Source organism: Lepidothrix coronata, unplaced genomic scaffold, assembly GCF_001604755.1.
Source record: "Lepidothrix coronata isolate B3197 unplaced genomic scaffold, Lepidothrix_coronata-1.0 Scaffold39, whole genome shotgun sequence".
NCBI lineage: Eukaryota > Metazoa > Chordata > Aves > Passeriformes > Pipridae > Lepidothrix > Lepidothrix coronata.
Genome location: NW_016690219.1, coordinates 2,896,458 through 2,911,658, shown reverse-complemented (window position 1 = coordinate 2,911,658; position 15,201 = coordinate 2,896,458). Strand labels below are relative to the sequence as shown.

The 15,201-nt window shown below is 37.5% G+C and overlaps 1 protein-coding gene across 1 annotated transcript in view; it reads left to right on the top strand.

Annotated features, from left to right (window-relative positions):
* The window catches only part of ITSN2 (intersectin 2), an 83,376-nt gene that overhangs the window by 41,652 nt on the left and 26,523 nt on the right, over nt 1-15,201 (top strand). Inside the window, exons 10-23 of the mRNA XM_017812986.1 lie at nt 1,141-1,278; nt 1,367-1,452; nt 2,505-2,767; nt 3,456-3,605; nt 3,833-3,973; nt 4,771-4,858; nt 5,476-5,615; nt 6,536-6,616; nt 8,378-8,514; nt 10,174-10,619; nt 11,585-11,706; nt 13,484-13,659; nt 13,941-14,085; nt 14,522-14,727. Coding sequence (XP_017668475.1) covers nt 1,141-1,278; nt 1,367-1,452; nt 2,505-2,767; nt 3,456-3,605; nt 3,833-3,973; nt 4,771-4,858; nt 5,476-5,615; nt 6,536-6,616; nt 8,378-8,514; nt 10,174-10,619; nt 11,585-11,706; nt 13,484-13,659; nt 13,941-14,085; nt 14,522-14,727 — 2,319 coding nt within the window. The remainder of the gene's footprint in view (nt 1-1,140; nt 1,279-1,366; nt 1,453-2,504; nt 2,768-3,455; nt 3,606-3,832; nt 3,974-4,770; nt 4,859-5,475; nt 5,616-6,535; nt 6,617-8,377; nt 8,515-10,173; nt 10,620-11,584; nt 11,707-13,483; nt 13,660-13,940; nt 14,086-14,521; nt 14,728-15,201) is intronic.

Below are 15,201 nucleotides of genomic sequence, written 5' to 3'. Positions count from 1 at the left end.
TGTTTTTCATAGGGGCTTTTTTTTTACTGCTTTTTTTAGTGATTAGTTATTTTGTTAAGCATTTCACTCAATTGCAGTCTAAGGATACATTCCAGCAATAGTATGTACGTAGATAGCAGGATCCTTTCTCAAAGATCTTTCTTGCCTGCATCTCTGGAACCATTTCATTGGTTTCCCACACACATACCACCACCCCCCAGTTGCATGGGAAACATTTTATAAGCTGATTATACAGTCACCTTCTCCTTAGAGGGTGTAGGTGATCTTTTTCCTACCCAATGAAAGGTACTCTGGGGCAGCTCATGTATTCCCTACACTGTCAAGGAGACACAAAGGGGAAAAAGAATTCTATGCAAAGGTTCCTGTTGTAGAATTTGATGTAATTTTATATAATGTTTTCTTTTGCTTTAAAAAAACAGTTGAAAAAGTGTTTTCTAGCATTTTTGAGCTGGTTAAGAGCAGTCCTGGATTCTCTTCCCAGTTCTTCTATTGGTGATACAATAAATCAAGAGATATCTTTCACCCTTTCCTATCCTTTTTGCAGTATTTTGGGGAAACTTAATAAGAGAATTGGGATTGTTTAGCCTGGAAAAGAGAAAGCTTCAGGCTGACCTAATTGCAGCTTTCCAGTACCTGAAGGGAGCCTACAAGAAATATGGAGAGAGACTATTTGCAAGGGCCTGCGGTGAAGGGACAAGGGGGTATGGCTTCAAACTGAAAGAGGCCAGATTCAGATTGGATATTAGGAAGAAATTCTTTACTGTGAGGGTGGTGAGACACTGGCACAGGTTGCCCAGAGAAGCTGTGGCTGCCCCATCCCTGGAAGTGTTCAAGGTCAGGCTGGATGGGGCTCTCAGCAACCTGGTCTAGGGGGAGGTGTCCATGGCAGGGAGTTGGAACTGAATGATCTTTAGGTTCCCTTCCAACCCAAACCATTCTGGAATTCTATGATCTGGATAACAGTACATTATTAAAAAAATATTATCCCCTTCATCAATTATTCATGTTATTAATAGTATTTTTACCAGAACATTTCACAGGAATTCTCTATTTTAAAAATTACAGTAAATAGTTTCAGCTGTCACTTGTGAGGGATTGTGCTGTTTGTTCCTAATTGGTATTGCTGTTAAAACCCTGCAGGTCACTGGCTGATATTGATGGAGATGGGCAGCTGAAGGCTGATGAGTTTGTGCTGGCCATGCACCTCACAGACATGGCCAAAGCTGGGCAACCACTGCCACTGACTCTGCCTCTCGAGCTGGTACCACCTTCCTTCAGGTAATCACTGAGGGCAGTGAAACATAATGCACTGAACATAACTGTGCTGTTCCTCTAACAATGGTGGTTTGGGTTTTTTCCCCTCCAGGAGTGGAAAATATACTGAAAATATAAATGGAACTCTGCCATCTTACCAGCCTGTGCAAGAGGAGGAGCCACAGAAAAAACAGCCAGGTAGAAGAGGGTTCACATCCTTAATGTACAGTTTCTGAAAGGCACTGAAACCTGTAGAGAGTGGAAGACACAATCAAATCTGTAGAGAGCTTCGTTTCAGGAGCTAAATCCCTTTTAACTTGGATGATAGGAAGACTGTTAAGTAGATGTAGTCAGCCTGTTACATCTAATAGAATTGAGCAGGCAGAAACAAGGGCTATTTTTAGCTGTAGGAAAGGAAAATTGTGCTGATTAATAATGTATTTTGGAAAATAAATCCTTCACAGCCAAATACCACGATGCTACTGCAATTTTTTTTTCAGTTGAAACTCCCTGGCATTACTTTGTTCTGGACATTCTGAAAGCAGGGGGTTCCAATGTAATTTAATTCTCTGAAAACTGGATGCAATTTGCACAAACACAGATTCTACTGTTGACTCTCTCGTGCTACTTGCACAGGTCTCTTACATGCATACTGCGAGACAGGACTTGCCTCTCTTTCTGGCAGGGTGGTTGCTGGGGGCCTAAACCATTGCTTTGTATCTCTTTTTATCCTTGTGTGCAGTAATTGAGCTTGATCCTGTCTTGGTTTCTGATGGTTTTAACTCCAGGAGGACTTGCAGGGAACACCCTTAAAAACTAAGCCCTTTGTCTGTGTTTTAATGTTTCTTGTACCTTGGAAAACCTTTTTAACAGCAGACAGTCTTCTCCCAGCTTGTAAAAGCTGTTCTTTTATGTTTTCCTGTAACATTCTTTCCTCTTTCATTTTTTAGACTCTAGAGGCTTTCCTCTAACATTCAAGTCATTTTTGTGGTCATTCGTAAACTGCAACTCTTTTTTTTTCCTTTTTTTTTCTTTTTTTTTTTTTGTTTCAATTGGAATAGAATTAGGAAAATTTAGAGGTATTTTTGAACAGAAAAATAATAGTTTAACAAGTGCAAGATGCTTACATCATCCATGATTGAGCAACCAGAGCTTGCCAAAAAGTATCTATCTTTAGTGGCATAAGTGAGGTGTTTGTTTGAGAGCAGTGTTTTGCACCGAACAGAAATAACAACCTTTCCTTATTTTAGTGACATTTGAGGACAAAAGGAAAGCCAACTATGAGAGGGGAAATATGGAGCTGGAAAAACGCCGCCAGGTCCTGCTGGAGCAGCAACAGAGAGAGGCTGAACGCAAGGCTCAGAAAGAGAGAGAAGAACAAGAGCGAAGGGAGAGGGAACGTCAGGAACAGGAACGGAAAAGACAGCTCGAAATGGAAAGGCAGCTGGAGAGACAACGAGAGCTGGAAAGACAAAGGGAAGAAGAAAGGAGGAAAGAAATAGAAAGGCGGGAGGTTGTTTTCTTGAATTTATTTTTTATTGCTCTAAGGAATGTGTACAATCATACAGTATCCACTTGGCAGAGCATTCAGGATTTGAACGCTGACTTTGGTTCTGTCCCCTCGCATGGCCACTGGCAGATGGTCTTGGAGAAAGAATGTCATTTGTGTCTGAAAACATTGTGTCTGTTAGAGATGAATCGAGTGTTTGGCATGGGTTAAAGATTTTCAGATACTTCATAGGACAGATGAGATTTTCTTGGATTTTTGCAAAAATTTGTATTCCAAACGAGATTGTACTGAATTCATAATTGATAACATTTTGACAGCTGAACTTGAGACAAATTTGCTACTACTTGGTGTCTCAGCACATGCATCAGACTTGTCTGTTTTATGTAGTTCTGTGAAATACTCAGAGGAGATTTCGAGCAGTATCTGTCAATGTGATATTTTTTGGGCAGTATTCCATAGCTACAATTAGAATTATGTAGCTTTTCTTCATCCAGGCTTGGGAGCATGACATGAAGAATCTTACAGGATCACTTCCTGCCTTCTTTGATGCTGAAGTATATAAAAGCACTTTACAGAAGACATTATGTTGTGTTGCTGTTATGCTGTTCAGAAATAGAGCACATTACATTAAATTATGGTCTCTGAGTTCTGCATCTCTGTTGTAATTTAAGGTAATGTAACTTTTGTACAGGCAGCAAAGCAAGAACTTGAGCGCCAGCGACGATTGGAATGGGAGAGAATTCGTCGCCAAGAACTTCTTAATCAACGTAACAGGGAACAAGAAGAAATTGTCAAGTTGACCTCTAAAAAGAAGAGCCTCAATCTTGAATTAGAAGCTCTGGTAAGACAGGAATTTCACTACACATGTTGAAATATGGTATTTTAAACTATACAAATCTTAATGTCTGCATTAATGGCCCACTAGGAGTTTCACTCTGTTCTGGGTGAGGAATCTAAAGCAGGTATTTTGGGTTGTTTTAAAGAATTGATTGTGAACTGATCTGCCCACAGATTTAGTGAAGTGACTTTTTCCATATGTGGTATAATCTGTCTTTGATTTCTTTCTAGACCGACAAACATAAGCAAATCTCAGGCAGACTGCAAGATATTCGTAGCAAAAAGCAAGCTAGAAAAACTGAACTGGAGGCTTTAGATAGGAAATATGACCAAGGAATCATGGAAGTCAAGCAACTACAACAACAGCTTGAGGTATGTAACTTTCTGTTAAGCTTGTAATTTTCCTTTACTGTATTCTGTTTCCATAACACTGTTGATAATGCTTCCCCATAGGGAGGAATAGGGAATCAGTTGGATTATAGTGGAGAGAGGAAAGGCTGTCAGCACAGCAGAGGTTTTTAGCTTATGTGTGGTGTTAAAGAAATGATTATATATAGTACAGTGAGCTGATAGTTAAATGAGAACAGTTGTCAAAACCGCAGCTGGTCTTTTGTGAACTGATTAAAGGGACTTCTCTTCAGTTATGAGTTCTTTTATGGCTCCAGACTCAAATTTTTATGAGGAGTGTTGTCCTGTATCCAGAACAAGTTAATCTTTAGGCTGAATTACCTTGCTGCTCTTTTTTTTTTTTCCCCTCTCTTTGAATAACAAGACATAAATTATTTCAAATCAGTTGACTACCATGAATCATCCTGTACTGTATTTTTATTAATGCTTTTGCACGTCAGGGAAACATCTTTTCTTTTTGTTACTGTTTTATGTTAAGCTTAGGGCAGTCAACTTAAATGGTCTCATGATAATATTTACACTTTTAACATGTCTGTTAAAATTTCTTCCAGCTGTGTTAATGCTTTTGGGTCAAAAGCTTTCAATTTTAATACTATTTCTATTGAGAGTATAGAGGTCATATTTTCCTTTACCCCATAATGGTAACTTGCATCCATGTTTCATTAATATGAGTTGAAGTTATGTTTGAAATTTCACTCATTTTTACTTGCTGATTTATAAACAATATTAAAAATTTGTCATGTTCCCTTCAATATCTACAGGATTATCAGAATAAACTAATTTATTTGGTTCCTGAAAAGCAGTTGTTAAATGAAAGGATAAAAAATGCTCAACTTGAAAACACTCAGAGTAAGTGCTTGCAAGTGAATTCTCTTCTGTTTGCACTGCTGACTTTTCATCTCTTGTAAACAAGTCTGAAGGATACAAATGTGTTAATAACACCTTCACTTCTATATCTTTTCAGTTAAAGCCATTGTTTCATCTACATTCCATTTTTCCCCTCATGTTCTAGATAAGGGGTAAACAAACACATTTTTGCAAGAAAGCACAGATTTTGCTTGAAACTTTGTCTTGAAAATCTACGTATACAGGCTATGTGGCCCATAGTATTAAAATTCGTCTGTTTTTTGGTAGTGTAGACTCAAGGGAATTAATTCATGTAAAGTTTACATTGGTCTTCACATCAAACCACACTGGAAGTCACTGTCTAGAGACGTTTGCTATGAATTGGTCTGATATTAAAAAAAACCACACCCAAATTGCAAATTATTCTGTATATATTCCATGTAATGCCTGTATGTCTCAGTTCAGTGTTGGGGCCATTTCTTCTTCAAGCTGTATATGAATAGAAAGGTGAACCAAGGAATTTTTTTGAGGAAAGAGGTTAGGAATGTGTTTATATTAGGAAAATAATAAAATAGTGAAAACAGAAATTCTTGTAAAATTGTTTGTCTTTCCTTATGCAGGTACAGGAGTCAGTTCAGTGACCAAGAAGTCCGTAGAAAAGGAAGAATTATGCCAAAGACTTAAGGAACAATTAGATGCCCTTGAGAAGGAAACTGCTTCTAAACTTGCTGAAATGGATGAATTTAACAGTCAGCTTAAGGTACGTGCATTACCTAAATATCTTACACCTGTAAGCACTATATTTTATTTCTTCATCCGGTCATAAAGATTGATGCCACTTCTACCAGACTTCCAAAAAGCTTTCCCCAACTTCCAGTGTCAAATAAGAGTTACCAAAAGTCTTGGAGTAAATAATACAATAAAAATGCACTTAAATCTATTGCTAACGTACTAAAATATGAATCTCTTGCTAATCATTGCTTTGCATGACTCAGCTGTTGCTCACTCTCACCTTTTGCCTTCTAGAATATTTTTTTTCATTTAGAATTAAAGTTTTTCAGACCCTTGCAAATTCTGTTCTTACATTATGAGGTCGTATTGGCTATTATTTTTGAATTGTGCACTGAACATTTAACTTTTATTAAAAGAAGCACGTGTTCTCGTAGTACACTGTACAAAATCTGGTGGCAGATTTAGGTATTATCCAAAGATCACCTAATCCTTAGGTATTATCCTAAGGCCTAGGCCACCTATTTGTGTAGAAGTTATGAATTATTGACCACTGTCCTTGAAGGTGTTTTTGTTTCAGAGGCCACTCTTGCCTTGTCTAAAACCTCAGGCACCTCTCACAGGGTAGCATCCACTTAACTTTATTTACCAGCTTACTCCTAGTGGCACTGATGGGAACTTTTTCCTTAAGTAATGGATTAATGATGGATCAGAGTGAGAGCTCTGCACTCTCCCAGTTAAAAAAAAAAAAAAAACACAAAAATTTGTAAACATTTAAGGAATTTCTTTTCTTTTTAGAAATGGCTTCATACAACATGCTTTTTCAGTTACTTGTTTATTGCATGGCTTGCTGTGTTCAGTGGCTGCATCCACAATTCAGTCTTCCCTCAAATATGTTTTTCAAAATACAGTGCAAAGATTAATTGGCTTTTTATCTACCTTATCTTACAGTGTGAGAATATGGATGATTCTGTTCTTCAGTGCCTTTTGTCTCTGCTAAGCTGTCTCAACAACCTCTTCCTCTTACTTAAGGTTATTTTCTAATCTTTGGCTTTTTTGGTTTTTTAATTATTTCGCAATTTTTCTCTGCTTACCCTTTCTGTTTAGTTGTACAACTTCTATTAAATACATTTTCCTAATAGACAATTGATAGGCTGTTTTTCTTTCTGCTAGCTTTTACATCCTCTTAAAGACTTAACATTTTCTTACCTGCTTAGAAATCCAAACTGCAAAATACTGATAGCAAAATATTGACTTTTTATTTCTTAATAAACTGTCCACTAAATTGTTTTATCCAGGTATTTTTCTTCTTAGTTAAGGTAATGTGAAACAAAAAAATATTGTCTCAGATGAAAACAGTGTCCTCTCCCACTTTTTCATCTGTTGCTGTCTCCATGTATCCATGCATCTGAAGCTGTGAGTCAGGTATATGGATTCTTATCCAAGTTTAAAAGTATAGAAATAGCATCAGTATGCAGATTATGACCTATGACATGGCAAACACAATGTTGTTCAACCTCCAGATTAACCCAGTACTAAAAACCTACTTGCCGTCTTTCTTCAACACTGCTTTTGTCTGCTGGGGTCAGAAATCTGACTTTGAGAATAATTTATGAGTGGAAAAGAAAGTCAGAATTACTTTACTGAGCTTTTCATTTTGCATAAGGGTTTTTCTGTCCTTAAATGAAAGATATGAGAGTTTTTATAATGCAAGTTTGCTTCTGAAGCAACCCTGAATTTTTATACAAAATGAGAAGAAAAAGTATTCTCAGCTGAATATGTTTGGGAGGAAATTGCAGTCAATTGCTTGATTTAGTTTGTTGCTACAGAGACTTTCACTGACACAGCAATCTTGTTATCTTGCCTTTGTCCTGTAAATTACACAGTATCTCTTAGGCAACATGATTATTGATAGAGTTGCACATTGTAGTGGGAATGGATCGTTCTTAATTGCTTTGGTTGTATTTATGAGATCGATCCTGTTGCATTGCTCAATGTGTATCAATAGGATTTTTAAGAAAAAACACTCTATCTTACAGATGTTTTGTAACATGGTGAAGTACAATCTAAAGTAATTCTATTATTGTTGATTTTTTTTTTCTTCTGTAAATTTAATTATTCCAAGGATTCATGCTGATGTTTTGCTCTGAAAAACGGTTGTTATCAGAGGGAGGTGGAATAGGATTTGAAGGATGTGCTCAAAAGAAAAAAACTAAAATTGTGAAGTTTACAAATACAGGAGAACTCCAGTCAGAGTTAGTGTCTTTAAGCTATGGCTTCCCACAGTGGTAAGCCTGCTGGGTAGTTTTTTAAAGTTTTTCTGATTTAAATATGGGACTGATCATTCAGAAAGCATCACAAAGGCAAGCCCCCCACTGCAGGGATGTGTTCTCAACTTTATGGTACTGTGTTGGCTTTCAGCTGAAATCTGCCTCCTTGTAGTTATTTAAAATATGCTTCACTGCCTTCTCTGCCCTTAGATAATGTTGTGTTTGAACACTCAGTTTTGTGTCTTCCACTCTCTGTTATATTTGGCATTTCCAGCAGGTGTATGACTGGAAGGGCTCTTTGAAAGCCTAAAATACGTCACTGACTTTGCAAACTTGCCATCTCCCTTTATCCTTCTGTTGATTTGATCTTCTTTACAGTGACCTCCAAGGACTGTTAATAACTTAATACTGCTTTGGCCATTTGTATTAAAACTTGGTTCAAAAAGCATTAAAATGCCTGGATTGCTTTTCTCAAAGATTGGCTTTGTTCCCTTTGATGTACTTCATTGTGTTCCCTCCCTAGGACCTGAGAGAAAGTTACAGCACACAGCAATTAGCCTTGGAGCAGCTCCACAGGATCAAACAGGACAAAATAAGGGAGATAGAAAAAAGAAGAACTGAACTTGTACAGCAGAAGAGACTGGAAGATGAGGCTGCAAGGTACCATGGCTGAATGTATCAGCATTGCAGTTTTTAAAGCAAAATAATGTTGTAGTGACTTTTAAGATATATGTATGTGTACATATATATATATATATATGTATTTGAATGTAAAAATACGTCCTGTTGGTTGCTTAGAGGAAACATTTTATGTGGACTACCACTGGTGTAAGATGGTTTGAATTTCCTCTTTCCAATCTGTTTAGAAACAAAGATAAAAGCAAACTTTGTAATTCAGCTTTGATGTATAAATAAACCAAGTAGTCACTTTTTAGCTATTAGGATTTTTAGTACCTTTAATAGATAATCTTCAGACATTTAAAATTCCTCATATATTCTGTCTTGTTTCGGTTGCCTCCAAACATCTGACTTCTTTAAAAGCACTTCTGACTGAGCAGTTGCCAGGTTTTTGTCACGTATATCCCAGCAGTTGTGAGATTGATACTTCCTTAAGGAAGGGCATTGACTGCTTAATTCCTATGCTAGTCTGGAAAGCTGGATGAGTGAGCAACCTATGAATTTTAAATTTGGTTCCTTTTATAGGAGGGAGGACAGTGAGAAAATTCAGTTCTGTTTGAGAGGATCATCCCTTCACTTACATGTGTCCTGGTTTTGCTCCGCCCAATCTTGTATCAAGCACTCAATATCTTACTGTTCTCATCTTTTAATTTCTCATAGTCTTGCTCCAGACTAGTTTTGGTTTATTTTGTTTGACTGATTAAGAAACTAGTTTTTAAGGTTTGGTTCTGTCTGTCTTAAGATGCCACTCAATTTTTTCCCCTCTCTCTGGACCTTCTGCTATCAGCTACCTATTTTGTGTTAATTTTTTGGTTGAACACAGCTATGTGATAGGGTAACAACATCACTGCACAGCTTCTACTAGGTCCTGCCATGTGCTTGGATGCACAGTAAAATGCCCGTCAGGGAAGTGGATCTCCCACAGTGAGTTGATGAAATGGTCTCATCTAGACATGGTCCCTCCTCAACAACCTCCACAGAAGGTGGCCCAAAGGGTTAGATCCTTTCTTTTCTGAAGAAATGACAGCTACATTGCAATGATTTTTAATCATGTTGAATTGGATAATAACTTCTTTAGACAGCTGGGGCACAGGATAGCAGCTAAATAATTACAGAGAATACAGTCAGATTTTCACTCTCTGCTGAAGAGTGGCCATGGCAGGAATTAGGGTATTGCAACTGCTGAAGGCAAATACTTCCAGCAGCAAAGATCAGTATTCAAAGGCTATTTCTATGTATGTACCTGCGTGAAATTAATCTGTTTTGAAATGATTGTTTCCCATCAGGAATTTGGATAGGATGTTGGTGGGAAGCCTAAATCCAGCTTGGTTCAATTAACAGATCAATTCTTGCTCATCAGGATGCAGATGGGCAGAAATGCTCATGAAGGTACTGCAGAAATAACCCTGTGGCAACACAGAACTACATTCTGTACCAAGAATTTTAATCCATTTGTTGTTTTTATGTGGAATATACTGGCACTCATGTTAAGACCAAGCACAGTCTCCTATGGAAGAGCTGATTGCCCGGAGAGCAGAATGATCAAGACTGAGCTTTGCTGACAAGTACCATCAATTAGGAACACAATCTCATTCATTTTTATATGAATGTTCTCTTACCTGTCTCATTCCTTCCTTTCAGGAAAGCAAAACGGGAGAAGGAGAACCGATGGCAGGAAAATATTCGAAGGGAAGAGGAAGAGAAAAAGAAGCGACTGGAGGAAGACCGGATGCAGGAAAAAGTCCAAGAAAAGCTGAAAGCTGAAGAAGCACTTGCTCAGATGAGAGAAAGGGAAAACAAACAACAGCTTCTTGCAGAGGAGGAGAAAAGTAGACAAGCCACAATCCTGAGGGAGGCAGAACAACAAAGGCAGAGGCAACTGGAAGAAGATAAAAGAAAGCAAGAACAAATAGCAAAAGAAGCTGAGGAGAGGCGTAAGCAGAATGAAGAAATGAAAAAGATAAAAGAAGCAACCAACTCTCAAGAGATGGAGAAACACACTTCTAAAATAAACATAAATGAAAAGTTTGCAGATCTTTTGAAACCAACAGAGGGTAAAAGTCTTAAGCCACCCTGGAAAAATGAAGGTAATCTTAGTCTGTTTCATTTTTGCTTTAATGGGTTTTATTTTCCTGAGTGTTATTTCATTCTTCATATGTATTATTGTTAATGTGATGTCATGGCAGGCCTAGACATTGTCTAAGATATAATTTAAAAAACCCAAACCAGCGATGTTTCACGTCTGTAGTTAGTTATAAAACATCCTATTAACTTAGGTTACTTTTATCAGTTTTTGGCACCTATGACTGATGACAAATCTTCCAGTGACTGTGATCAACAAATCACAGATACTAGAAAGAGTAATATTTTGGCTTTTTCTTAAGGCTTGCACCTTCTTTCATTAAAAAAGAATGTTAATATGGAGTTTTTTGTTCAGTGATGAGAGATGGGCAGGTAACACTCAGCAAAGTGATTTATTAATAGTGAAATCTAGTTTGTTTCTGCATTACTCAATGCCTCATGTTAAAAAAAACCAAAGAACTGAATGACTAGACCTAACTGCCTGTGGGACTTGGAAAAATAGGGGTTTAATAATATTTGCACTAAAGACACTTTTGATTAGTTTCATCCTTCATAAGTCCTTGCCAATTTTTATTAGCCACTTTTATCACTGAGTTCAGCAAAAACCAAATTAGAACAGGGCTGAAAAATATTTGCATACCTCAGCTATACCTTGTAAAACATTCACTGTTAGTAACTCATTGCAGAACAGAGATGCAAAGAAAATATAAACCGTGATATTTTGCTATTTTAGGTTTCTAAATAAAATCTTCAGACATGTTGATGAACACTTATTGCTGCAACAGTGGTATCTTTTCAACTTGGAAAATTATGATGGTATTAAATGAGACTCTATTAAAGCACTGGCTTAGCCAGTGGCAGCCACAGAGCAGAGTGGCAAGGAAAGATGAGAAGATAAATGATGGGACTCCAACTAAGTGCTTGTCTTTCAGCTGTATCAAAATGGTAACTGGTTTTCTTATCCTTCCAGGCAATGCAGTTACTGTTGCAGAGTCCAGGAATTCTGTTGCCTTGGTAAATTACAGAGCGTTGTATCCATTTGAAGCAAGGAACCACGATGAGATGAGCTTTAATACTGGGGATGTAATTCAGGTAAGATTTGCCATTCACATTTAAATTGCAAAAATGACCTTGAGATGCACAAGGTCATAAGGGTCAAAAGCATTGCATTGATATATTTTAATGTTTACTTAAAATTTAAGTTGGGTTGCTGCTTTTTTTTTTTTTTTTAAATAGATGAAATTAGGGTTAGTTCAGCCAGAATATTTCTTTGAATCTTACAAATCCTAAAGATGCTGAGAATCTCTTTAAAAATAACCATAGTGAATGCTAAACATAAACTTTCTAAAATTAGTAGACTCGAAATGATGTAGTTGTTGCAGTTCATTGTACATGTACAAGTTGGCTTGTAAGTGTCTGCTTGAAATATGAGCACAGTAAACAGAGACATGAATTATTAATTAATGGTATTTGAATTAAAATCAAACTAGTTATTTAACAAGTAGATGTTAAAGGCTCTTCTGAATTTTAATACTGTTTTCCAGTATATTCTTAACATAGATTTCTGCCTCTCTAAGCAAACAGGTCTAGTGGAGGGTGTCCCTGCCCTTGGCAGACAGGTTGGAAACAGATGATCTTTAAGGTCTCTCCCAACCCAAACCATTATGATTCTATGATTCTCTTGCTGACTGTCCTTTATAAATCCTTCCTCAGACAGATACCTACAGTAATTTATTCAGTGTCTCTTCTTTGTAGCACTTTCCTGGGTTCAGCTGAATTTGCTATATATAATATTACAGCAGGACTGTAAGACTGAAAATACCTTGTGGCATCTCAGTTGAAATCTGTGTTATTTCTTGTAATTCTATCACTTGGCAGCATACATTGTCTTGAAAGCCTGTGCCTTCAGGTGAACTTGTGAAAACTGATCTACAGCTGTGGTAATACAATTAATATTTATATCTAATGTATAAGTACTTATGGTTCCTCCTCAGTCAGACTATAAGTGATATAGGTAGGTGATAAGGGAGAATTACAAAGCAGTGTGGTACAAAATATTAAAACACTATTTGACTATTAAGCTTCAGTTTAACAATGTTAAACCATTTATTTGCATTTTCATACCATCGAAGCCTGGAAGAAGGAACAAGAGAAGAAGGTTTTGTTTTGACTTCCTTCTCAGCTATAATTGTGTCATTTAACTACTGGTGCCTGATTTCAGAAATGGGCTAACAGCTGCCACCTCCTCCTCCTCCTCTTACACCCCAAACCTCAGCTAAGCTAACAAGCTGATAGTATTTTGAGCTGCTAATTTTTAGCCAGTTTTCACTAACTGGCTAATTTGCAGCATAATAGAAGCTTCAGTATTGCTGTGAATGTTTAAGGATGCTCTATACTTAATCATACAGTAAACAGCAGCACTTTTGGGTGTGTTTTGGTTGCAGTCAGCTGACACAGTTAATTATACCTGTAAGCAGAATGGTTGTTTCCCTGCTCTGCTGGGCTCTCCAGCCACTGCCTGTGGGCTGCACATTCAGCAAAACACGACACAATGCACTATAATTTTTGGCAAGCCAGAGTGGCTCCAGATACACTACAAGATCCCCCATGTGCATGTCTGGGACCTGTTTGGAGGAATATAATGTCTTTGAGGCCTGTCTCTACCTGTATCTGAAACCAGTGTGGCTGCATCATTACCCTGTTTTGTGAACAGGGCAAAATCAGCTCAGTTCTGAAAGGGGAGAATGAAAATGCTGATCCTTGTGTGAGCACTGCTTAGTTCAGTGCCAGCAGGTGCTGACACACCAGGTACCCCATTTGTTTCATACTGCTAATTCTATTTCCTTTTTATTTATCCCCCTGTCCATAGGTTGATGAAAAAACTGTGGGAGAGCCTGGTTGGCTTTATGGGAGTTTTCAAGGACATTTTGGTTGGTTTCCATGCAATTATGTAGAAAAAATACCAGAAGGAGAAAAAGCTTTATCTCCTAAGAAAGCCTTACTTCCTCCTACAGTATCTTTATCTACTACCTCAGCTGCTTCAGAGTGAGTTTTTGTTATGCTTGTGTTGAAATTGCTTTTTCTAAATTTGGCTAGTACATAGTGTGCTGTATAGTTTCACTTGGTGTTTGTTTTTAAAATATAAAGGCATAAAACATATTGAAGAACATCCTTAAAATTTCCAAGCTAAGACTTTTAGGTATTTGATAGTCTGTTTCCCGTTGTATAGCAAATCTGTTTTATATATATTAAAAAAAATACTCTGCTTGAGGTACTTACTGAATAAAAATTGTAATTTGGTAAATATGCCTGTGTTCCATTTGCAGACCACTTTCACCAAGTAAATCTGCGGAAGAATCTGATTACCAAAACATCCCCTTTTCTAGCCTGAATGTTAATACAGCCTGGCAACAGAAATCAGCTTTTACTCGCACTGTGTCCCCTGGATCTGTTTCACCCGTTCACGGGCAGGTACATTGTGTGAGAGTGGGGAACTTGCTGTGGTTTAGATTCATGTTCATTAAAATGATTTAAGAGAAGCCAAAACAACACACAACTTTGCTAAAGCTGGGTGCACTGAACAGGCTAGAGGACGAAGAAGCTTGTTTGAATGCTCCATTAGTGTGCATTGATATAATTCCATGTTTCCAGGGACTATTGAACAAGAAGGCTCATGTTTTGTAATTCTGAAATAATTCTCACTTATAGTTAGATGCAGGAGGTATTTCTAACAAATAAGAAACTGAGTTGCATGCAAACATCAATGCAAAAAAAACCTACTCAGCCATCACGTAGGAATGGAGTTGCTTAAGCTTCAATAAAAGATACATCAGTGTTTGTTTGGTTTTAACATTTGCACCAGTCTGGGGTAGTGTGGTCAATGAACATCTCCACTTCTGTCTTACAGGGGCAGCCTGTCGAGAACCTAAAAGCACAAGCACTTTGCTCTTGGACTGCAAAAAAAGATAACCACTTGAATTTTTCAAAGAATGATATCATTACTGTCCTGGAGCAGCAGGAGAACTGGTGGTTCGGAGAGGTACATGGAGGAAGGGGTTGGTTTCCAAAGTCGTATGTCAAGCTCTTACCTGGGAGTGAAATCAAGAAAGAGGAGTAAGTGTGACTTCTTTTGTTGTTTTATTCAGCAGTTAACAAAAAGAGGTGGTTTAGAGTGCAGAATTCTTGCAGTGCTTTAGTGTGCAGAATATAAATACCATTTACAATTTACACCATGTTGTTTTAGGCTTTTATTATTTCATTCTGGCAAGCCAAGTAATGTTGGGCTCACTGCTGTGTAAATAGAGTGGTGTTTGATTATTCATCAAGTGCCAGACTTGTTCATTACCAAGTCAGCTCTCTTGCAGTGCAGTTGCATTCTGCCTCTGGAGGTCCCAATTTTTAAGTGACCTACAACTAACTGAAAGCTCTGAGGCACATCTGGTAGAAGTGGTGTGTTTTTCCTTACTTGAAAAGATCATTATGTCTAGTCCAGTGCTGCAGGATAAGCGTTCAGGTAACAATCCAAAGTCTGGTTACTGCCGGGATGGCTTCACCATGTTTGTGAATTATTCTTTTCATGCATTTTAT